Here is a 26,935-nt window from a genome sequence, read left to right on the forward strand (position 1 = left end):
GTAAAATGAAATAGCTCGATGAAAATATAATAATAGGCATTCTGATCCGGGACAAAGATATAGCAAAAATTAAAAAAAAGATAATCAGGGTCAGTCAGGGATCAGATATATGAAAATGATATTAGGCATAATAAATCTTCTTCTTCTTTACTGGTGTAGATACCGCTTATGCGATTATAGCCGAGTTAACAACAGCGCGTCAGTCGTTTCTTCTTTTCGCTACGTGGCGCCAATTGGATATTCCAAGCGAAGCCAGGTCCTTCCAATGGAGTGGAGGTCTTCCTCTTCCTCTGCTTCGCCCGGCGGGTACTGCGTCGAATACTTTCAGGGCTGGAGTGTTTTCGCCCGAACTATGTCAATGTCGTCGTATATTTCGTACCATCGAATGCGAATGGCCAACGCGCAAAGGACCATAAATCTTTCGCAGAACCTTTCTCTCGAAAACTCGTAACGTCGATTCATCGGTTGTTGTCATCGTCCAAGCTTCTGAACCATACAGCAGGACGGAATTATGAGCGACTTATAGAGTTTGACTTTTGTTCGTCGAGAGAGGACTTTACATTTCAATTGCCTACTCAGTCCGAAGTAGCACCTGTTGGCAAGAGTAATCCTGCGTTGGATATCCAGGCTGACATTGTTGGTGGTGTTTACGCTGGTTCCCAGATAGACGTAATTATCTACAACTTCAAAGTTATGACTGTCAACAGTGACGTGTGTGCCAAGTCGCGAATGCGGCGACTGTTTGTTTGATGACAGGAGATATTTCATCTTGCTTTCGTTCACTGCCAGACCCATTTCTTTTGCTGCCTTGTCCAGTCTGGAGAAAGCAGAACTAACGGCGCGGGTGTTGAGGCCGATGATATCAATATTATCGGTATGCGCCAGCAGCTGTGCACGCTTATAAAAGATTGTACCTGTTCGATTAAGTTCTGCAGCTCGAATAATTTTCTCCAGCAGCAGATTGAAAAAGTCGCATGATAGGGAGTCGTCTTGTCTGAAACCTCGTTTGGTATCGAACGGCTCGGAGAGGTCCTTCCCGATCCTGACGGAGCTTTTGGTGTTGTTCACCGTCAGTTTACAGTGCCGTATTAGTTTTGTGGAATACCAAATTCAGACATCGCGATATAAAAGCAGCTCCTTTTCGTGCTGTCGAAAGCAGCTTTGAAAACGACGAATAGGTGGTGAGTGTCGATTCTCTTTTCACGGAAGCTGATGCATCTCCTTATCCTTATCCGCGCCGTATTTGAATAGCTCGGCCGGCAATCCATCGGCCCCCGCCACTTTGTTGCTCTTCAGGTGGGTAATTGCTATTCGAACCTCTTCACGGTCAGGAAATGGAACGTCTGCTCCATCGTCATCGATTGGGGAATCGGGTTCGCCTTCTCCTGGTGTTGTGCGTTCACTGTCATTCAGCAGGCTGGAGAAGTGTTCCCCCATAATTTAAGTATGCTTTGGGCATCTGTGACTATATCACCTTTGAGGGTTCTACAAAAGTATGCTCTGGTCTTGAAACCTTCTGTAGCCGCCGCATTTTTTCGTAGAATTTTCGAGCATTACCCCTGTCGGCCAGCTTATCAAGCTCTTCGTACTCACGCATTTCGGCCTCTTTCTTTTTCTGTCTGCAAAAACCGTCTCGCTTCCCTCTTCAACTCTCGGTATCTATCCAATCTCGCAAGTGTTGTGGTCGCTCGTAACGTTGTGAGGTAGGAAGCCTGTTTTTTCTCCGCTGCGACATGGCACTCCTCCTCGCACCAGCTGTTCTTTTGCACTTTCCAAAAAGCAATGGTTTCGGTTGCAGCTGCACTTAAGGAGTTTGAAATGCCGTCCCACAGTTCCCTTATACCGAGTTGTTGACGAGTGCTCTCAGAGAGCAGGAGTGCAAGCCGAGTAGAAAATCATTCGGCTGTCTGTTGTGAATGCAGCTTCTCGACGTCAAACCTTCCTTGTGTTTGTTGGCGTGCGATTTTTGCTGCAATTTACTATCGTAAATTCGTAAAAGACTACGCTAGAATAGCCTAACCTATAACCAAGTATTTGAAAAAAGGATGCTAATAAGTACTCGTCAAATATTGCGTTATCGAGATTTCGCAAAACAATTTACTTTAACAACATTTAAAGTAGCAAAGCGATTGTTGCAGTATTATCACGAGAGGGACACCCAGTGTGTTACGACTCAATAACGTTGAATTACCACAAAAGCAACTACTCCTCAACAGATAAAGAATTTCTTGCGATAATGTGGAGTATAAACTATTTTAGGCCATATCTCTATGGAAATAAATCCAAATTTTTACTGACCACCAACCAACAAAATTTTTACATTCTAAAAGATAATGATAATATTATTTCAGAAAAAATGGATGAAACAAGTTCCAAACGTTCAAATTTTTCTATAAACAATATGGAAGATGAAGAAACTTTAGCATTAGTGCATTCAGCAAAAGAAAAATTAGATGACCATTGTATACGCAAATTATTTTAACAAACAACAAATATGAAGAGTTGAAAATTATACACTGTAAAAGAATTATTTTCATTTTTGAATATGATTTCGATATTTAGGAAATTTATCACAAAAAGTAAAATAGGAATATTTTCCGAAATTTCAGAACGGCAATATAATATATGTAGTATAAGAAAAATTAATCGAAATGTTTGCTAATGAAGATACGGAGACAGAAGTGGAAGCAGTCAAACAGATTTCTTTATATCATGTTAGGGAAAGCTTTCATTTAGGTATTCAGGAAACATGCAACCAAATAAAGAATAAAATATATTATCCAAAGTTATATTGCCCTATGTTCCACATAGGAACTACGGGAAATATATATATGTATGTATATTGCAATTAATTCAAATTGTAATTAATCAATGTGAAATATATATTTCAAAAAGTGAAGTACGATAGAAATACTAATAAACCAAAATTGAAACTTTCGGAGGCTCCTTCAAAAATTAATAGTATTGTACATATATGTACATAGACACGTATTTAGTGAAAGGGCATCACTTTTTAACAATCGTAGATAAATTTTCTAAATTCGGTCTCAATAAAGTAATGTACGGTTGCAACATTTTTATAATAGTTTTAGTAATATTAGCAATAGCAATTTTAATAATGGAACATAGATATTGTTAAATAAAAAAATTCAGGAGAATACTAATCTAAAAAGGGGAGTAGTTACATATATAAATAACTCAACAACTAACATTAAATATGATAAATCTGATGAATTTTTTAATGAAATTAATAAAACAACCGGAAACCAATTTATTTGTAATAGAGACCATTTTCTTTGCTATTGCAAAAATCAATGTAAATGATACAAAACAAAATCACTTTGTTCACAATATATCCTAGAATCTGAATAACCTATTAAGCTATGAGGTTATTACTTTGGCCATCATTTAAGTAAATATGATTTATAAGTAAATGCATAATTTCTTGCAAAACATATGTAATAAATAAAATAAGTAGTTATAATTTGTTAGCAATAATTAATTGCACTATTTATAATATTTGAATAATTTTAATTAATTAATTGAAAATTTAGTCTGATTGAAACATCCAAGCCAACTGGTATCTCTTTAGAGTTCGATTCACTTTCAAGCACGAGTGAAATATAAAATTCGCGTACGGTGCGAGATCTTGATATTGACCACAACAGGTGCTACTTCAGACTGAGTAGTCAATTGAAAAGTAAAGTCCTCTCTCGAAGAACAAAGACCAAACTCCCGATAGAACAATGAGCTATATGACGACATTGACATAGTTTAGCGAATTAAGAGTCAGAGACTACCCGTCGAGGGAAGCAGAGAAAGACCAGGTCTCCGTTGGAAAGACCAGGTGGAGAAGAACCTGGATACACTTGGAATCTCCATTCGGAACCAAACAGCCAAAAGGAAGACCGACTGTCGCGTTGTTGTAAACTACGAGATGTGTTCAAAAAGTATCGCGAATCGTAACTGACAGTTTTCTTCGATTGCAGGGGCGTGGTGCATCATGAGTTCTTGCCACAGGGAAGAACGATCAATAAGGAATATTACTTGCAAGTTATGCGTAATTGGCGCGAAGCAATCCGCCAGAAACGCCCGGATTTGTGGAAGAAATAAAATTTGCTTTTGCACCACGATAACGCCCCTGCTCACACACATCGTTGCTTGTGCGCGACTTTTTGGCCAAAAACAACACACTAATGATGCCGAAACCACCATATTCCCCAGATCTGGCCCCTGTCACTTTTTCTTGTTCCCTAAACTGAAGAGGCCCATGAAAGGACGACGTTACGCTTCTCTAGACGAGATAAAGACGGCATCGAAGGAGGAGCTGAAGAAGATAAAAAAAAAATAATTTTTTGAAGTGCTTCGAAGATTGGAAAAACCGTTGGCACAAGTGTATAATGTCTCATGGGGATTACTTTGAAGGGGACAAAATAGATATTTATGAATAAATAAATAATTTTTGAAAAAACACAAAATTCGCGATACTTTTTGAACACACCTCGTATGAAAATATTTCTTCCTCGACTGTCCCAATAAAGCTGAATTATTTGCATTCGCATTTCCAAAAATGCAATTAATACCATCATCCAACTACCGTATTCACCATATTTGGATCCGTGTGATTTTTACTTGTTATTATAATTTCGGATAATTTTTTGACATACTTGTTCCCTCTCAAACTGGAACTAGTTGACTTTTTCTTTATCAACATTTTTAAAATAAGTTTTGGGTATTTTGCAATTTCGATTTATTTTTACATACTTGGTTCCCCAGTAAGTCTGTGTCCCACAAACGCATCGTTACATAAATTTGTATAAATAAGATATACTTACATACTATCAGGGGCGGATCAAGAAATATTGTATATTTAGGGTGGGGCGGAGCGTGTTTGAAATAAATATTTACTTGACACATAAATATTATTATATTAAATATCTTTATACAGTTTAATATTATGGTGGAAAAATTTCAAACCGACCTTCTAATATCTAATTAATAATACTGTAGGCAATTCGTGTATTGAATAGAATATTTTTACAAAGAAAACGATGTGAGCCAAGTTTAGAGAATCTTGCAATCTATTTTGAAGAACGTTCATCCTCAGCCACGTTTCCATGCTGCGAAGTATCAAAAGAGCGTTCAAAGCTCGCATTCACAGGAAGTTTGCAAAATATGCTAGTAAGACTATGAATTATGGGGTATAGGTCTACATCGCAATTCTTCAACTTTTCCAATACAGTAGTCGGTAACTTGTTGTCTTTTGAGCTTCAAACCTCGCACGGCCTTGTCATTATCCAAAAGCGTTTTGAATCTATCTAAAGGGTGATTTTTTAAGAGCTTGATAACTTTTTTTAAAAAAAAAACGCATAAAATTTGCAAAATCTCATCGGTTCTTTATTTGAAACGTTAGATTGGTTCATGACATTTACTTTTTGAAGATAATTTCATTTAAATGTTGACCGCGGCTGCGTCTTAGGTGGTCCATTCGGAAAGTCCAATTTTGGGCAACTTTTTCGAGCATTTCGGCCGGAATAGCCCGAATTTCTTCGGAAATGTTGTCTTCCAAAGCTGGAATAGTTGCTGGCTTATTTCTGTAGACTTTAGACTTGACGTAGCCCCACAAAAAATAGTCTAAAGGCGTTAAATCGCATGATCTTGGTGGCCAACTTACGGGTCCATTTCTTGAGATGAATTGTTGTCCGAAGTTTTCCCTCAAAATGGCCATAGAATCGCGAGCTGTGTGGCATGTAGCGCCATCTTGTTGAAACCACATGTCAACCAAGTTCAGTTCTTCCATTTTTGGCAACAAAAAGTTTGTTAGCATCGAACGATAGCGATCGCCATTCACCGTAACGTTGCGTCCAACAGCATCTTTGAAAAAATACGGTCCAATGATTCCACCAGCGTACAAACCACACCAAACAGTGCATTTTTCGGGATGCATGGGCAGTTCTTGAACGGCTTCTTGTTGCTCTTCACCCCAAATGCGGCAATTTTGCTTATTTACGTAGCCATTCAACCAGAAATGAGCCTCATCGCTGAACAAAATTTGACGGACGTAAAGCGCGAAACACATTTCGAACCGAACACTGATTTTGGTAATAAAATTCAATGATTTGCAAGCGTTGCTCGTTAGTAAGTCTATTCATGATGAAATGTCAAAGCATACTGAGCATCTTTCTCTTTGACACCATGTCTGAAATCCCACGTGATCTGTCAAATACTAATGCATGAAAATCCTAACCTCAAAAAAATCACCCGTTATTAAGCAGTCAGTACGATTTTCTATTAGTTTGCTTTTCAAACCACATATTTTTTCTGGAAGCAGCATACTCAGATGAAATACTCTAATACTTCTATAGAAAAGCGCATCTTCAAAACTTCGCCGATTGTATCCAACAGAAGAATGTACACTGAGGCACTCTAGTATTTTGTTTGTTGGCCGCAGATTTTTGGTTCTTCTTCGTCGACTTTATGTCCTGATGCCATTTTTTTTCGTGTCTGAATAAACGGATCGAAAATTTTTCTGAGTTTTTGAAGTTATACTTCTTATACGACGCCGGAAAAGGTTGCGATAGATTCTGGTTGCGCAACTTTCCATATAAAAGTAACGCAAAGTTGCGCAACCTCGTCCATCCATATGAATGTAACGCAACCTTGTCTGCGAAGATGTGCGGTGACAATCGGCGATCGTTTGTTCGTTTCTTTCGGCACAGCTCGCCCGACACAACAACACAACACATGTGTGCGCATATGTATGTTTGTATGCTTGTGCATTATTGAAGTTATACTTCTTTTTCTTACGTTTGTCTTTCATTTCTGCGAATTCTCAACTATTTAACGTATGTTTTGGTTGAAATACTCTGCGTTGGCCTTTCAGAATCACACAGAATCATTTCTGTGGTTTTTTAAACTGACCCACGAGGACGAGGTAAATGATTTTATCTGGGAGAGTGATATTTAAGAAAATCGCTCGCTTACAAGGGATAAAATGACTTCTGAGTGGCGATTTTAATGAATAAATTCACAGAATCATTTCTGTGCTTTTGGAAATCTATACTAATAAATATTTTTTTCTTACTAATAGAAAATAAATTTATCACAGCAATATACATAAACATATACATAATATTGCTGTGATAAATTTAATTTCTATTAGCAAGCAAAAAATTAAAAATAAATTTATTAAAACTATACTTCTCAGGGCATCACAGCAATGTTATATATATTCTATACTTAAACAAAATTATTAGAACCATTGTATGTTTCTTGCATGAATAACCAAATCATACTTAAGTCAGCGCAACCTAATTATCAATGGTGGTGTTGGTGGTAAGCGCTTGGAAGGTCAAGATGGTAACACAGGTCCCAGGTTCGAATCTGGACAGAATAAATTTTTAATTTTTTGCTTTTAACATCGTATACTGTACAAATTAATATTTTTCTTACTAATAGAAATTAAATTTATCACAGCAATATTATGTATATGTATATACATATTATGTATATGTATATTGCTGTGATAAGAAAAATATTTATTAGTATAGTATACGATGTTAAAAAGCAAAAAATTAAAAATAATTTTTGCAAAATGCGAAACAATTATACATACATATATTATGTCGTTTGCACATTTGTCTGTATGTTTGCGAAAGCAAATGTTTTACAAAAGCATATTTCTATACTTAAACAAAATTATTAGAACCATTGTATGTTTCTTGCATGAATAACCAAATCATACTTAAGTCAGCGCAACCTAATTATCAATGGTGGTGTTGGTGGTAAGCGCTTGGAAGGTCAAGATGCTAACACAGGTCCCAGGTTCGAATCCAGACAGAATAAATTTTTAATTTTTTGCTTTTAACATCGTATACTATAAAAATAAATATTTTTCTTTATTTTAATTTCTATTAGTAAGAAAAATATTTATTTGTATAGTATACGATGTTAAAAGGCATACATCTTCTATCCTATCTTGTGTATCTGCACATGCTCATATGAGTGTATGTATACGCATGTGCGCGCATTGAGGTGCATGTTCATACATTCATATATACTTATATGTACATATATTTGCATACATTGCCGAACAAATAAACCACAAGCATACAAACATACATATGCGTACACATATGAATATGTCACCAACAAAAAATTGATCTTCACAAGTCAATCCGGCAGCCAAATTGGCGAAGAACAAAAGAGAGATGATTACGCTGCATATTCTCTTCCGCAACGAAGAGACGGAACTACTTTCTGAGTCAAAATTCATACATTTAGACTTTGCTTTATTCTTCATTTTATGTGCATAATAAATTTATAAAATGTGAATTTAAGTTTTCTAGTTTTCTTTCATATCATCATTTTGATATGCATTTCTGAATATCACTAAGAAGTATAACTTCATCCGCGCGTAGGGACTCCACGCACCTTTTTTTATTTCGTCTTCGAAACGCTACAAGCAGCATATCTATCATATTTGATTCCTCCGCTAGAACGATCAATTCTTTCTGAAAAATCACGCGTAGTGAATGAGTTAGAGAAAGAATCATAAGGGCAAAAATCCCAATTATAAAATGAAATTTATACACGGCTGCGATGAATTTCCTCCATTTCCCCTCTAAATCTGCCACTGACTCTATATAACATACATATGTCTACTACGTATCACGTTTTTGTTCGCGCTAAACACCTAAGGTCTTGAACCTTCTATATTGGAGGTAAAATGTTTGGAAATATAATTTCCATATACAAAAGTCGCCACGAGGCGTTCTGATGTCTTCTAAATCATTCTGTACTGTTGTTGCTGAAAATTAACGTGCAAATTTTCCAATTGAAATATTCTTAAAGCAAGCTTTTGAAAAAAACGTTTAATGTGAAAATGTTCATGTTACCAAGTATGCCAATGATATATAGGGTGATTTTTTAAGAGCTTGATAACTTTTTTTAAAAAAAAAACGCATAAAATTTGCAAAATCTCATCGGTTCTTTATTTGAAACGTTAGATTGGTTCATGACATTTACTTTTTGAAGATAATTTCATTTAAATGTTGACCGCGGCTGCGTCTTAGGTGGTCCATTCGGAAAGTCCAATTTTGGGCAACTTTTTCGAGCATTTCGGCCGGAATAGCCCGAATTTCTTCGGAAATGTTGTCTTCCAAAGCTGGAATAGTTGCTGGCTTATTTCTGTAGACTTTAGACTTGACGTAGCCCCACAAAAAATAGTCTAAAGGCGTTAAATCGCATGATCTTGGTGGCCAACTTACGGGTCCATTTCTTGAGATGAATTGTTGTCCGAAGTTTTCCCTCAAAATGGCCATAGAATCGCGAGCTGTGTGGCATGTAGCGCCATCTTGTTGAAACCACATGTCAACCAAGTTCAGTTCTTCCATTTTTGGCAACAAAAAGTTTGTTAGCATCGAACGATAGCGATCGCCATTCACCGTAACGTTGCGTCCAACAGCATCTTTGAAAAAATACGGTCCAATGATTCCACCAGCGTACAAACCACACCAAACAGTGCATTTTTCGGGATGCATGGGCAGTTCTTGAACGGTTTCTGGTTGCTCTTCACCCCAAATGCGGCAATTTTGCTTATTTACGTAGCCATTCAACCAGAAATGAGCCTCATCGCTGAACAAAATTTGTCGATAAACACATTTCGAACCGAACACTGATTTTGGTAATAAAATTCAATGATTTGCAAGCGTTGCTCGTTAGTAAGTCTATTCATGATGAAATGTCAAAGCATACTGAGCATCTTTCTCTTTGACACCATGTCTGAAATCCCACGTGATCTGTCAAATACTAATGCATGAAAATCCTAACCTCAAAAAAATCACCCGTTACGTACCATCGGAATCACCGATTCTACCTATTCCCATGTTTTTCTCATGGACATTGCGGTATCGAGAGATAGATTAGCCAAAAACATCTGCACCGAATTGTATACATCTAAACCAGATGTTTATAATTTAAAACTATAAATTTTATTATCAGACTTTGATATATGTAAGCTTAAAAAAATATAAAATTTATCAATTGTTTATATGGTGATTTGAGCTTAATACAGATCTACAAAAATGTATATCACTCATCTCTAAATTTACCGGCTATATCAATGTAATAAAATTTAATGTATACCTTATCCACAAAAGCGCGTGGCCGGGTCTTCTGGTATTGAACCGTACGAGTATCGATAACATAGGAAACATGAGTGTCGGCTAAGCATCTATCTTAAACTATTAACTTACCAAATATGTTACAAAAGGGATAACAATCAAACCTAGTCCACCAATATAGCTTGAGGCTCCAATTCCAATACCCCGAACTTGGGTAGGGTACAATTCGCCAGCAAAGGGGTAAATAATTAAAAATGAGGCTGAAAGCAAAGCTTTCGAAATTAAGTATATAACTAAAGTTTCATTAATCGCGTCTTCTGGAATCGAAACAGTTATAACGCAAGCAGCTCCTCTATAATTTATAAAGTTTATGATTAAATACAAACGAAACGTTTAATTCTTACCCTAAAATCATTGATAAACTTAAAGGCCATCGACGTCCAAAGGTGTCCATTAAATACCAGCAACATACATAACTTGGTAATTCAACTGCCGCGGACAAAAAGAAGCTAAAGTACTGATCATTGCCCAATGATGGACCATAATAGCTTAATCCCAAATACACAGTTTCATTAGCAAACCAACTTAATGTTATCAAAATAGTCTTTAATCTCATGTTCGGCGTTCTACAAAAAAAATATTTGATTGGTTATATAAAATAGTAAATAACACACAATATTATATGGAAACAAAATCAAATATATGCGGCTATATATTAAATCACCCCGAATATATTGAACGAACTAATTCACTCTTTTATTGAGAACATATAAAAAACACACAAAATAGCATTCAAGCATACTCCATTCGCAAAAGTTACATGCCGGTAATATTTATGAGTTTTGCGAAACTTAATATAAAAGAAATTTTGCGCAAGAATTCAATTTGCATTAATTGAAGACACCTTGCAATCCATTCGGCACATTTTTACTTTATTTTACTGAGCAAGGTCTATATTCAGCGCCAAATAAAGATGGGCATACATATGTATGTCATGACTAACACGTTCAAAATTTAAGACAGCCTAATTTATTGCTAAAGTCCAACGGCTTCTAATAATCCCACAAGAAGGAGTCTAATGGTATTAAATCATTATTTTTCATAGATCATTCAATGTCACAATTTCTTGAAATAATTTATAGTATGTATTTACCGCAACACTCAGGTCAAAGTGAGCCTTATCGGAGAAGATGATTTTCTTATACAAATCGTAATCAGTTTCAAGTTGTTCCAAAGCAATATCAGCAATTTAACAACGTTTACGGTGGTCCAATGGCTTTAGTTCTTGAGTGAGAACAATTTTATGTGAATGCAAATCCAAATCCTTTCTCAAAACTCGCCAGATTGTGGAATTGGGACAGTCCCAATTATTGAGAACGCTTTGGATTCGAGAAATTGTACTTACTTTACTTTAAAATTTATTTCGAGTAGTTCTTTACTTTATTGATACTTAAACTTTATGTAAAGAAAATGTACGGTCGAAATTTTCAACAATTCGGCGAATAACGAGCAAAAAATGGCAAAGGCGCACGAAAAAGATTGGAGAAAGATTATTTTGATAATAAACTAAAGGCGCACAAGAAATTGAAAAATCTATTGTAAAATTCGACATATTGGGAAAATGTTTTCAGATGAGAAAGATAGCTTACACATTACCGATATATTTGGTACATACATAGTTTTCTAAACATGTTGTGTTCAAGAAGAACGAAATCAAATATAATTTAATGTACACCCAAGACCTTTTTGGTAAGGCTGAGCTCAGGCTACTACCGGGGTCACAGGTGGCGGATAGTGGACGGCCTACGCTAAGTAGGTCAGCTGCGAATAGTAATACGCAGCCCCCGACCAAGAGCTGCAGGAGAGGAGGGCTTGGCTCAAAACGCCTCACGCGCCCAATGAACCTCCCGCGAAGAGGCGAGAAGACGCCGCCTTTAATTAAGCGTCCACAACCCCCACCGGGGCTGCACCGAGGGAAAACCTACCCACGAGAGGGAGGCAACAAAGCGACGAGGGATACAGCGACCAGCACCAAATGTGCACAGAAAACGATGAAAAACCCTGGGCAAGAGCCCATCAGAATTGAGCCCAGTAAGATTCTGATTAAGGCGTACTGGAAAACCGAAACGGATTAGATCGACAAAGGGCTGGGGAGGGCAGTATTCTGTCACCTCAGTAGATAAGAGTGACATCTTACCGAAATGACTGGCAGGATAATACTGCTCTCACCTCCGTCTCGTTAAAACCATGGCAGGTCTTCAAGTACGTTCAATGCACGTCGCCATAATTTCTTTGTCCGTACAGGTTCAGTTGAGACGAACTCCTGATTCGTGCCCGAACCTGGGTCTGAACATAAGCTCCCATAAGGACTTCTGTCAACCCTTGCGTGGCCTCCCTGCTTGCATAGATAACCACGGGGTTCATAAAGGGCAACTGCTACAACGTGAGGAGATAGCGGCTTGAAGCGGAGACCCATCAGAAAAAATGAATACACCACAACAACAACAACAACAACAACAACATAAAAACCAGCAGAAGGAACAACAAAACAAAGACGGACAAGACGAGGAATACGGAACGGTCTTCCGCAGGAGCAGCAGGATACTCAGATCCCCCATACTCACCACTACTCCAAAGCAGACAGACAAGACTGGTGAAAAGACAGACTCAAGGGAGACGCCGGCCACACAAGCAGCACCGGCAAAACAAGGAGAAGGGAAGAGCACCCCAGCTGCCACAAAAGACGGAATTCAGAGCTCGCCGAAACAGGAATACATCACCCAAATGAGACGAGCAGAAGAAGAATCCCTTGAAAAGTGCAAAGGGATAGTGCAAAAAATGAAATTGACGATAGCGAACCAGGTCATAAATTGAAAGAATGCGTCAAGCTTCCTTCATGCTGCCTTTGCAAGGAGGCCAAACAAGAGAAAACCGATCACATTCCGGGCTCCGCAAAATGCACGGTATATAGGAACTACCGAGGCAACTGAATATCCTACAGGCCAACATGCATAGATGCAAGGCCGCCGACGCACTACTCTCGCAAATGGTGACGGAGAGCGATTACGAGATGATCATCATAAGCGAGCAATACAAAAAGAAAGAGAGAGGTACCTGGCTAGAAGATAGCAGCTCAACCGCCGCTATATGGTTACCACCAGGGAGTAATATCAGCACTGCAAACAATGGGAACGGCAACGGCTTCGTCTGGGCCAAATGCCACCTCTTTACAGTAATTAGCTGCTACTTGACGCCAAGCGATAGTATACAGGAATTCCAAGAAAAGCTCGACAACATAGAGGACACAGCCAGGTCTATAGAAGGTCAATTGATTATCGCCGGAGACCTAAATTCCAGAGCGGTAGAGTGGGGTTTGCCAAGCACGGACTCGAGAGGAAAGCGCATTCTAGAAATGGCAGCGCGACTAGGACTAGTAGTGCCCAATACGGGGAACGCAACCACGTTTAGAAGACCGGGATGCGAGGAAACCACACCAGACGTCACTCTATCAACAGAACGCATTGCAGGCTTAATAAAGAACTGGAAAGTCCTGGAGGATTACACTGGCAGTGACCATCACTACATTGCATTTATGATCGACACGAGAACAAACGCTGACCAGCACAGAAAAATAACTAGAAAACGAAAGAGGAACGTCGCGAAACTAGATACTTCGAAATTAATCTCCGCAATAGACGACCAAACCCCATCTAGCAACTCCTCCACAATTGCAAGAGAAACTGTCAAGCACACATTGCTGAATATAACAAGAGTCTGTCAAAAAGCAATGCCCAAGGCCTCCCACAGCCAACATAAAGCAGCAGTTTACTGGTGGACTGAAAATATAGCCCAACTCAGACGAACGTGCCTCCGCCTTCGCATATCCTACACAAGATCCAGGCGTAGAGGAGCCGCAACTCAAGAAGCTGATCAATACAAATTAGCAAAAACGGAGCTGAAGCATGCCATCGACCACAGCAAAAAGAAAAAATGGGAGGAACTACAAAAATGGGAGGACTCGGGTACAAAATAGTAATGAAGAAACTCGGCGCTCGAGCAAAGCCACCTGACCTAACCGCTGCGAAAATGGATAACATTGTAAACGCACTATTCCCTACACACGAAACAAGGGCTGTGACCCAGAATACATTCTAGGATCGACGCAAATCTTCCAGTTTACCCTCGAAGAGCTGCAGCTAGCCACTGCCAAGCTCAAGGCCAACAAAGCACCCGGACCGGACGGGATCCCAAGCGAAATTCTTAAAATAATCGCTGCAGAGCGCCCGGCAGTACTTCTGAACATGTACAACGCCTGCCTTGAAGCCGGAATATTCCCTGAACCGTGGAAAAAGCAACGGCTGGTGCTAATCAGCAAGGGAAAAAGAGACCCCAATTCGCCGTCAGCATACCGCCCATTATGTATGCTTGAAACAGCGGGAAAGCTATATGAAACACTGCTTAAACCCAGACTTGAAGCGGCCATCAACGAAGCTGGAGAACTGTCCCCTAGGCAATATGGCATCAGACACGGCAGATCAACCATAGGAGCAATAAAATGCGTCATTGAAAGCGTAGAAGCCGCACACCGTAGATGGCACAAATACAAGAGAATAGTGTTGCTGGCGACTCTAGATGTCCGAAACGCCTTCAACAGCGCTAGATGGGTAGATATGATCGACGCTCTCGAGAAAAGCTTTAAGGTACCCGACTACCTCAGGGCCGTGGTGCAGAGCTACCTTAGGAACAGGAAACTGCTGTACGAAACTAAAGAGGGATCACGACAGATAGCGGTTACGTCAAGAGCAGCACAAGGATCCATCCTCGGACCAGACTTGTGGAACATCAGCTACGACGCTATATTAAAGCTAGAAATGCCAGATGACTCATATTTAATAGGATACGCGGACGACATCGCAGCAGTAATCACAGCAAGGGATACGGAAGAAGCGCGAGGAAAGCTGAACCAGGTCATGATACGGACGCAAGCATGGCTCGACTCACACCGCCTCCAGCTCGCTACGGAGAAAACAGAGCTACTGCTGCTAACAAACAAGCACATACCTCTCGAGATAGGCATGCACACGACTACGGATATTCTTAGGACAAAAAAAGCAGTTAACTACCTGGGCGTAAGACTGGACCCCAGACTAACCTTCTGGGTACAAATCCAGCACGCCGCAGGAAAGGCAGCGAAGATCACTTCTCAACTGAGCCGACTAATCGCCAACATAGGAGGGCCTAGCCAAGAAAAAAGAAAACTCCTAATGTCGACAACAATCAGCATTTTATTATACGGAGCTGAGATATGGGCAGATACGCTCAAAAAGGAAAACCGGCGTAAGAGTGCACCGCACTGCAGCCCTCAGAGTTGCATCAGCCTACCGAACAGTGTCCGGCGAGGCAATTTTAATTATAAGCGGAAATGCCCTAATTGACCTTCTAGCATACGAAAGGAAAAAGCTGTGGGAGCTAAAGCAGTCATATGATAACAACAAGAGTGCAATAGAACAAATAAAGAAGGAAACAATAATAACATGGCAACAAAGATGGGACACCGAAAGCCGCGGCAGATGGACGGCCAGGCTTATAAAAGATCTAGACTCATGGACAGGGCGAAAATTCGCTGTTATCCGGGCACGGGTACTTCAAAAAGTACCTCCTCAAAATGGGAAAAGTCGGAGAGCCGTCATGCCCATACAACGACGCGACAGAAGACGACGCTGAACACACATTCTTCGAATGTGTGCACTGGCAAGGAGAACGCACCGCCGTAGAGAACCTGGTAGGCCCAATAAACGCGGACAATGTAGTCAGCGTCATGTTGGAGAGTGAAGCAAACTGGGGGATTATCAAGAAATTCGCTGCACTCTTGCTACGCAGCAAAAAGCGGGACCTGGACGCAGGTGCGCATATGTAAATCTCTCAATGAGAAAAATGGAACGCCACCCTGAAGTAATGCAAAAGCGGTTCCAGGGTGGGCGACGGTTCCTTAGAGGGGGGGGTTTTTAGTGACCTGCAAGTGGCACATACCGCTGCTGTGACGACAGCACCGATGATGCGGAAGGCATTTCCACCCCCTCACCCGCAACAAAAAAAAAAAAAAATTCGTAATAAAGATTATGTTTTAAACAAATTAATTTAAGACAAATGAATCGAACAATTGACCACAGTAGCTGGCTTGAATTAATTCCGGCTTATTGCCAACGCTAACGTTCTGAATATTCCCTTTGAAGGCGTCAATGACCTCGGGCTTATCTGCGTAAACAAGCGATTTTACAAAACCCCACAATAAATAACCCAACATAGTTATATCGCACAATTTTTGATGCCACCCTCAGGTGATCGACGCGAAATAATGCGTTATCTAAAGTTTCATTGAATAAATATTGACTGGTGATTCTGTTTAAAATTTATTTTTTACTAGAGTACCCGTCCATGCTTCACTGTGCCTGATACATAGATAATACTACTACTACCATCTATATGATTTCTATTAGTTGGATTATAACTATTAGTTAATGAGATATAGCATTTTTGTAAAGCAACTTGTGTTAGTTTAAAAAAAAAAATGGATCATAAAGCATTTCGTGTGTCAATAAATAAATTTTTTGGGGAAAATACTGTTGAATTTGGGCTCAGGGAAATCCACCGTTGAGTTGGAAAGTAGGTGCTCGCAAGTTCATAATCCAACAAAAACAACTAGTTCTGAGAAGTGTTTAAGTACTCTCTAATCGCAATAAAGCCGAATTTTTGCGTCGGTGATAGAAATATAACTCCAGCATTTTCCACTGGAGTTCAATCGACAGTCATTCTAGTGGACAGCACATGATGAACCGGTTCTCAGGCGTGGAAAAACGTGAAAGTGTTTTCGCTGGCTGTACTGTATTCTCTGGGTTGAAAAGCACTCTTTAGCCATTCTTCAAATGAACTGCGAAACGCACAACAGTCGAAAAACGTTCACGAATTGCAAAAGTAAATACCCTACAAGCGCTTTATTGCAGTTCACGTATCGACCGTATCGATCAAGACCAATAACCGCCATATTGGTTCCTTTGCTGACGTACTTACAAACGTGTTTTATAGATTACACCAAACTGCAATACTAAACATTGATATGAGTTTTGAATGTGAATTAGACAACAGTGGAGAATATAGTACGATCCATATGTTATCAACTCCGATATTCACTACTCTAAGTTGTATGGTCGTCTGATAAGCTACGACGATAGAGTGGATATCCATCATTTCCAGTTTGCGATTCCGAAAGAAAAGCAAGTGGATAGTGTTTCGTGCATTTATTGTTAGACATACAAACCGAAGTGGGATTGTGGTGTCCGCAAGGTCCATGCACCATATTGATTTTCATCACTTCGTTTAATACTGGATCTTTCTCTGCATCAGGAATTTCCGCAGAAATGATATCATCAATTTGATCTGGTGGAACCACTATCCACCATCCAAAGAAGAACATCGTAACTGTTGTCGTGCTGTGACAACGTGACGATCGCTTGCTGATTGACCCCGATCCATAATACCGCACGTATATCATCGCATCCTGGGAGTACTCGGTCATGTACCTTGGGCTGCTAATGTATGTTGATGCCAAAAAGAACGTCGACCGATATTAGCGCGACCTCTTCGTGGCATCGTTACAAATTTCAATCTGTAATTGATCACTTTGTGTGTAACACACATAACTTTTTCACTGCATAATTTTCAAAATATTTTGAAGCAAACGACAAATTTGAACGATTCAAATAATTGAAAAACAAAACACAAAAATTGAAAAAAAAAATTTGTATGGAAAAAAGTAACTTTTTGGAATTGTCCAATTTTCCGGCTTTTCCTCGCGGAAAGCATACAGTTTTTTTTTATTTCTAAGCCTTCCCCGATCCACACAGAACAACCTCTGAAAATTTCATTAAGATTGGTTCAGTCGATCTCTTAGTGTTACTAATAAACACACATTCATTCGTTGGTATGGAAAAAAGAAAAGGACTGTTTTTTAAGGGTTTCGGGCACTTATTTGAATTTTTCTTGCCGTAAAGCCATCCTTGAACCTCAACGAACATTTTAAAAAAAGAATTGGCCAAATTGGTGCAGACGTTGTTGAGTTATGCGCTTACCAACACATTTTGCGATTCATTTTTATACATATACATATGTATAAGAAGAAGATGTACATATGCACATATGTATGTACAAAATAAAACGTTTGTATGCGAAAAAGAAAAGGACTGTTTTTAGGCGTTTTCCGTCAACTTTCGTAACTTTTTTTTTACATAAGAACCTTCTCCTAATAATAACAAATACAACAAAAAAAGAATTAGTGAAATCGGTCCAGCCATTCACGCGTGATGCCGTGACAACGGAAAACGGGTTTCATTTTTATATACATCGATATATAGATATAACATTTTTTGATGTCAATGTAAAGGACTAAGAACAACGTTAATTTTGATAGTTTCGACGCAAACTGAATGAATTAGCGCTCCCCAGTCATGCAAAAGGGGAGAAGTTGGAAGTACATTTAGCATGGTGGAATACCACCAAAATACTTTACGACCAAAATTGATGTCGCGTTACATAAATGGTTGGCATATAAGGACGCGTCCGATATCTTGGTGCACAACTGGGAATTTTCCACCGCATACAAGCACATAAGTCTGCGACATGATGCTCCCTGATCACCGATGCCATTTGTTGGTGGTTTTTATTCTGGAGGTTAAAAGAAACTGTGAGCAGCTTTTAAGAAACGGTATGATAACAATAAGTAGTTGGCAGAAATTCATGTTGCGCGAGTTATGTATGACTACTGTAATAATTGTAACAGAAATTAAAAGAAGTAAGAAAGGTCAGCGGCAAGGGGTGACAATCGGAGGCCATTACTTTATTTATGCCATAGAAATTCTATTGCTACGAATATGGAAATGACAACGAAATAATGCAAATATGCATTTTTCTAAAGGTCATTAATTATTTTGAAGAAATGAAAGGAATGAATGATCCTGAGAAGTATAGTCTTAACTTTTCAAAGGCCAACGCAGAGTATTTCAAACAAAAGTCACATAAAATAGTTGAGAATTCGCAGAAAGACAAACGAAAGAAAAAGAACTATAACTTCAATAATGCACAAGCATACAAACATACAAACATACATATGCTCACACATGCGAATATGTCACCAACCAAAAATTGAAACATTGTTCTACAAAAACAACAACAGCATAAGCATGGCCGAGCTGTGCCGAAAGAAACGAACAAACGATCGCCGATTGTCACCGCTTCGCTTGCTGCTCGAACATCTTCGCAGACAAGGTTGCGTTAGATTCATATTGAGCAAGGTTGCGCAACTTGCATTTAACGCAACCTTTTCCGGTGCCGTATAAGAAGTATAACTTCAAAAAAAAAACCACAAATGAAAGCAGCGAAATAAATTACAAATATTAAAGAAAAAAAGAAAAAATCAGAACAGCAAACAGCAAACAGCACCATAAACATCAACACCAAAAGCAGCTATAACAAAAACTACAATAGCAAGAACCGCAACACCGCTTCGAGGAAGATAAAGAGAAGTAATGTAAGATTAAATTAAATACTGAAACATATTATCTTATTATATATCTTATACATACTCGTATATAAAATGAATCGCAAAATGTGTTGCTAAGCGCATAACTCAACAACGCCTGGACCCATTTGGCCTATTATTTTTTCTAAATGTTCGTTGAGGTTCAAGGATGGTTTTTACGGCAAGGAAATTTCAAACAGTTGATGGAAAACCCCTAAAATCAGCTCTTTTCTTTTTCCCATACAAACGAATAAATGTGTGTTTGCTAGTAACGCTAAGAGAACGGCTGCACCAATCCTGGTGAAATTTTGAGAGGTTGTTCGTTGTGAATCGGGAAAGGTTTAGAAATAAAAATACCTTTTACTTTTCATGAGGAAGATTTGGAAAATTGGACAATTCCAAAAAGTACGATAATGGCAGAACATTCAGCATTCAATTTAGAAGAGTGAATATCGGAGTTGACATCACATGGATGGTACTATATTCACCATTAGACAATAATTCACAGTCAAAAGTCATATCAATCTTGAGTATTGCAGATTGGTGTAATCGATAGAATACGTTTGTATGTACGTCACCAAAGGAGGCAACATGGCGGTTATTGGTCTTGAATGAGATGAGATCAGATGCAAATGAAGTTCGCACACTTTTCGCGACAATCATTTCGACATATCAACCTACAAATTCGCGTCTACTGCGGGATACAAACAAAAATCACATTGCCGAAGAAATTTTACATCGCTTTTGCTAAAAATTGGAAATGGATCAATTCCGATTGATTCTTCACGAAAGATGAACTCATCACGAATGTTTATCCGAGCATTGGCCAAATTATCCTAACTACGATTCCTTGAGTGTACGTGCAATGATATCTGCCAAAAATACCGATATTGATGACTTAAACTGGTAGATTCCCAGTCAAATTCCGGGAACTGCTAAGTTTTTTACACTGCCAAAAATACATGGCGTGCTCACGAGTTTGAAAACTATCTTCTCTGTACTTTTACGCACTGGAACAAAAACCAAAAAATGTTGTTTATCAAGCTGCGTTACATTAAAAAAGGAAATGATAAATTTAACTTTCTTTTCATTTCAAAACACAAATGTAATTTCACGCAGGAAAACGGCTGCGTTAGTCTAATATATAAAATTTACATGCCACAGTGTTAGTTACCGTATTCCTCCGAAACGGCTTTACCGATTTTTACCAAATTTTATATGTGTATTCGGTAGGTCTGAGAATCGGCTACTATCTATGTTCCATACCCCTAAGCGATAAGGGTCGATCACCCTTAAAATTTTTGTTTCTAATTTTTGAACGAAATCTTTTTTTTATTTTTTATAATGTGGCATTAAAAAATACATACAGTTTTATTTTTATATCAGCAACCTGTATTTTTTATAGCCATTTTAGTAATTCAATCATTTTTCATCCCGCTCGATAACTGATCAATTATAGTGCTTTTAACTGTACTTCTATTAAAAATCTAAAATGTTTTTAAATTAAATAAATATTTATTTTTATTATTAAAATTGAGCCTGACATATGCTTAACGTTACTAATCTTAGATTCTTAAATTTTCCGCGCCTTTAATGGTGAGTGAAATGCCACACTGTACCATAGACTGAAGCCGGTCTCCTGTTTCACTCACACAATAAGACTTCTCTCACTCTCGACACAGTTTTTGGCCAACATAGTTGTTTATGTATCAACGTTTACAATTATCATATTGTTATCTCAGTGCAACTTTCATATTAAGTATTAATTATTACTATTTTATCAGAATATTAAAATTATTGTATTTGGCACGATTAGTTAAGTTATTCTAATTTTAGTTAAACAACTGGTTTACATAACCTTAAAAGTACTTAACCCTTTGCCGGGCAAGACCGTCTGCAGACGGTCTTTATATTATCTGAATTTAAGTTCAAACACATAGGTGTCGTGTGATATTGGTCTCTAGTTATTTGGTTTTTAACTGAATACACACAAATATTAAGCAGAAAATGATTTCAACGCTGTAGTTTAAAAGTTTGGTGAATTCAAGTGATACCGAAAGTGAAAAGTGGCATCTTAATTTTCGTGAAAACTTATCCCATTACAAAAATTAAAAAAAGTGGTTTCCGGTGGTCAAATCGAGTTGGGAATTTTTCAGGTAAGTAGTCATATTGCTCATTTCTAAAATTTAATTAACATATAATCTCGAAATATAAATTTCCGAAGTTTTTAAGAATATAGTGAAAACCGTCTCTGGACGGTCTTGCCCAGGTAAGGGAAAAAATACATTACCGTAGCTGAATCGGTCAGTGTATAACCAATGTGGGGTGTTCACTTTTTAATTGCTTTTTAAATTGAAAAATGTTATTTATATATAATTATAATTTTTTTTCAGAAAATGGAAGAATTTAGACATCAGAAAAAAGAAAATATTGTGCGAAAAAGCCACATGAGTTCACAGAGGAAGATAAAAGAAAGCTTAATTTATCTGCGATGACAGATGAAGAAATCGAGCAATTGATGAACTCTACTCTTTTGTCTGATGAAGAATCTGAGTACGAAGACGATGACAACAGTATAGCTGACCCAGACTATGTTGTTGATCAGATATCACCTGAGGAAGACCAAATCATAGACGACATTTTATGTAGGCAACGAAGTTGGGTTGTCGTTGAATTTTAGCACACTTAGTGGTGTCTCATCAGAAGCAGTAGAACCGATTCTGTTTACATCCAAAAAAGCGAATAAGCCACGGAGGAGGCCACATTCGCCGCTACCGATAACCGAATCGACTGGCCCACAAGTAATACCATCATCAGGCGGATTTACAGACTCAAGCGTGGCTGCCATTGACAAGAGTTCGATTGAGTTTTCAAATATCTTATGGCGACAAAGATTTATGAAAATGCATGTGAATGAAATTGCGTTCCGTGGAGATTCTGGGTTACCTTATGCCGTCAGAAAGCGTAAGATCCCGATTGAGTTTTTAAATTATTTTTTGACTGATGAACTCATAGTCGTAATTATTGAAGAAACCAACCGCCCAGCGTGGTCAATAGACATAAATACCCAGTTTATAACTAATTCTTCACAGATTCGAAAATATCTGGGCGTTTTGATGTTTATGTCCATTTTTCGCTATCCAAATATAGACGCGCACTGAAGTGAATTTGGATTTAGATATGTACCAAATGCTTTGCCTTGGAAGAAATTTGTCCAATAAATGGGGTATAAAGCTTTTCGTGTTGTGCGACAGCAATGGATATGCATACCAGTTGAGGTATATAATGGTGCTGGTGATAACACTATTTTACCAGGCACACCAGATCTTGGAGCCACCAGCAATGTCGTCATTCGGCTATCGCAAACAATTCCTGATTTCGTAAACCATATTCTATACTTTGACAATTTTTATTCATCACTGCCCCTAATGGTTTATTTACGAGCTCGTGGTATATTTGCTTTAGGTACCATTCGAGCCAACAGAATATCAAACTTTAAGCTACCATCCGATTCAGATACTGAGCTGAGAAAAGTGGATAGAGGTTTTGCAGTTGAGTTTTCTGCTACTGCGTATGGAGTTGACTTGACTACGGTTCTCTGGAAAGACACCAAAAATGTTCGGCTATGCTCAACTTATGTAGGTGTCGAACGATTTGCAAAAGCGAATGCTGCTATCCAGCCATCGAAAATTCATGGATATAATAGAAAAAGAGAGAATACATTGAAATAGATTGCCTACAAATTATTCGTGAGTACAACTCTCACATGGGCGGTGTAGATCTCATGGATTCATATATGGGCAGAAACGGCTTGCATATAAAAACCATGGACACAATGACTCCCATATTCTATCATCTACTAGACATGGCTGTTACCAATGCTTTCATTTTGTTTCGTCGAAATAAATCATCGCTTGCAGAGGAAGAAAGAAAAGAAAACGATTTGACTCTATACCAGTTTCGTTTACAATTAGCAAAATCGCTGTGTGCTTCCACCGACAAACCAACGGTTGGACGTCCATTAAGCGGATCGCAGTCATTTCTTAGCAATAACACTATTGGTAAACGAGCAGTGCACCCCGTAGAAGAAATAAGGTATGATCAGCTCAACCATCTTCCAGAGAGGGGTTCAAAGAAGTCGTGTAAACTTTGTAAGAAATCTGATACACACACTTTTTGTACAAAATGTAAGCTACATTTATGTTTTTCAAGTACTAAAAACTGTTTCAAAGACTATCATTTGAATGAAAAATTAAAAACAACACAATTTAATACTTTTACCGGTCTTTATGAATCATTTTGTTGGAACAAAACTATCGTTGGTCTATAAAATACGCCTTGTTTATTTCTTACCCTTTGTCGGGCAAGACCGTTTACAGACGGTCTTTAATTTTTTGCACCTGGCGTCCCAACCAATGAAAATTTTTGAAAATGGTTTTCAAATATAAGTTCACCACACTAAAGTCATCCTAAAACTAAAATTACCAAAACAAGAACCCTTTTATTTCTGTTTTGCCCGTCTAAGGGTTAACACGTGTCACGAGCTCCAACCAACATCGGCTTTTGTGTCGTAAGTATACTTTTTTGTATAACTATTGGAATTTTTTACAACTAATGTCTAACATTTTTTTCATAACTGTTTTTGTTTTCATAAAACTAATAGTTTCGCTATAATCCTGGCCGTAATTATAAGTATAACGTTTTCCATCAATAAATAATTGCATTAATTTTATTTATATGTGTTTGCACAGTAGAGATGAGCGATATGGTGATTTTTCGATATCTGTGATTTCAGTGATTGCTATTTTTAAGTCACTGTGATTTTATATTGCTATTGCGATCGCAACTAAGTCGACGTTAAAACATTGTTGTTGTTGTTGTAGCGGCAGATTCTGCCAATTTGACACTGTTTGGCCGAATAAAAGTCCTGATCTGTTCCACTTACGTAGACCCGACTGTCGTGGGAACGACGAAAATATTTTGTCGTTATTGGCGGCAAATTTCTCTTTTGGCTCCTGTAACTCGAGTCAAGTTTTTCCGTCTTTCTTTTCACTACATTTTCGCAAATGTTGGAGCGGTTCGGCTACCTGACACTTAGACCGTATAGCATAGTTCATTTGTATGTTGGTATGATGGTTTCACACATTTCTTAGAAGGAATTACCATTAGTATGGTGATAATTTGTTTGTTTAGAATACCCGCTTTTAATATTTTCAAGATCTAATAATTAACGGGAGTTTCCTAATCTTTGGGAAAATATTAAAACCCCGTAATTTTTAAATAAGTAAAATTAAAACTTTAATTAAAACAAATTAAAATATTCCATAATTCCATTTTGCTTACATTTCATCTACCACTTCAAATATCTGCTATACTTCACTTCTTTTCCTTGATACATTTCCTGCCATTATTAAAAATTATAAGAGCGTTACACTCAAAACTTCAAACCGCTATGACGAAAAATAGCATATACGATATATACAATACCCTCAAGAAAGTTGTTACTTTTCTGCTATTTGCTATTGTGATCGTAATTCACAGGTTCGAACTGCGATCACAGTTTCGAACTGCGATCGCAATCGCAGTTCACAGAAGCGAACTGCTATTTATAAAATGTGATCGCAGTTGCGATTTGCGATTTTTCAATCACTGTGAAAAAATCACCGGTAGTGAAATATCGCTGATCACTATTGCACAGTGAGCAATGCCAAGAAAATGCAAGGGGCTGATTTGAGCCGTAATAAAAGTGGGTCGAGAAGTATGAGAGGTAAAAGATCCCAAAGAAGCGAAAAACAAATCCAGCAACAAAATGCTGATGAAGTTATTCCTTTAGAACAGTGGTTCCAAAACTTAATTTGTCTACCGCCCACTTTGAGAATAAATTTTTTTTAGCGCCCCAATTTTTTCACCTATTTAAAAACCACTATAACTTCAAATTAATTATTGTGACCTATATACATATGTGTATTAACGGAGAATTCTAAACGAAACTTTTACTATAACCGGTAACATATAACTGCGCTTAGGTCTCAAGTTAACTTTTACGGGCTACACCTGCCAATAAGAATGATTATTGAAACACAACTTTATAGTATTAAAACAGAGAATCTTTTATTAAAAATAAAACTAAAATAATCGATTCATATATAAAAACTAATGTGAAGGATGAATCTGATGCTGTTTAATAAGTTTGTTAATATCAGGTTCCAATTTACTCAAGAACAGTCGCAAGTCGCCACGTTCGGTAACAAGCAAACGATTTCTATTTTTAGTAAGCAGTGTTGTCACAGCACTAAATCCACGTTCACACAAATATGACGATGGGAATGCTATCAAGAATCGTTGAACGATTGACCACAATCCAAGGTACAATTGCGAGATCGGTTTTTGTAGCCAAAATTCTTGATAACCATTTTTGAACTTGATTTTTATTTCCTCTTTTGTTGTCAATTCTATAAGTTCTTCTTCCAGCTGAGGTGACATTGCTGTGTTGACATTTGAAAACGGATTCTGTATGGTATTTCCAAGTTCAAAATGTCCTGGTATCGTTCGGTGAAGTCAATGTGGAGGGTTTTCAAATGTTGGCAGTAGGCAAACAATTCGTCGTTACTGCATGATACTGATAAATTCGGAAAATTGTGAAACTCACGTCTGCCCAGATTTTTTTTGTGTAGAAGCAGTTTGGCTGCGAAAGCAGCAACGACGTTTTTTGTTTTAATTAAATTTAGTTTATCGCCTTGCAGTTGGAGATTCATGTCGTTGAACAATTTATACAGGTCTGTCATGTAAGCCATATCATTCTTTTATAGTATGAGCTTGTCTTGAAATTCTGTATCTTTAGTTTTCAAGAACTCTATAACAGAGTCAAACAGGTTGTAGAATCGAGTCAGACAATTGCCTCTTGATAGCCAACTTCAATATGAACTTCAGTATGAAACAACAAACGATTGAAATCCTCGTCGTTAGTAACACAAAGCTGATGAAATAATCTATCATTCAAAGAGCTGTTGCGGATTTTATTGACTGCTTTGATGACATATTGCAGTGATTGAAATAGTTTTTCACTTAAGTTTCTAGCAACTAAATGTTGTCTATGAATAACGCAATGTACACCAAGGACATCTGGAACTTTATTTTTTAAGTGCGCTATTAAGCCTTTATGGCACCCTATCATAGCCGGAGCGCCATCCGTAGCAATTGAAATAATATTTTTCAAAGGAATCTCTTTTTCATCGCAAAA

General features: G+C 38.0%; 1 protein-coding gene and 1 pseudogene across 1 annotated transcript in view; one reads left to right on the forward strand and one right to left on the reverse strand.

The window, feature by feature from the left end:
• The window catches only part of LOC115065766 (carcinine transporter), a 1,371,383-nt gene that overhangs the window by 300,422 nt on the left and 1,044,026 nt on the right, over positions 1-26,935 (reverse strand). Inside the window, exons 6-7 of the mRNA XM_049462541.1 lie at positions 10,529-10,750; positions 10,257-10,476 (exon numbers count right to left, since the gene is read on the reverse strand). Of these exons, the coding sequence (XP_049318498.1) occupies positions 10,257-10,476; positions 10,529-10,750 (442 nt within the window). The remainder of the gene's footprint in view (positions 1-10,256; positions 10,477-10,528; positions 10,751-26,935) is intronic.
• Positions 6,881-7,010, forward strand: LOC125775996 (small nucleolar RNA U3; annotated as a pseudogene).

Source organism: Bactrocera dorsalis, chromosome 1, assembly GCF_023373825.1.
Source record: "Bactrocera dorsalis isolate Fly_Bdor chromosome 1, ASM2337382v1, whole genome shotgun sequence".
In the NCBI taxonomy this organism is placed as follows: Eukaryota; Metazoa; Arthropoda; class Insecta; order Diptera; family Tephritidae; genus Bactrocera; species Bactrocera dorsalis.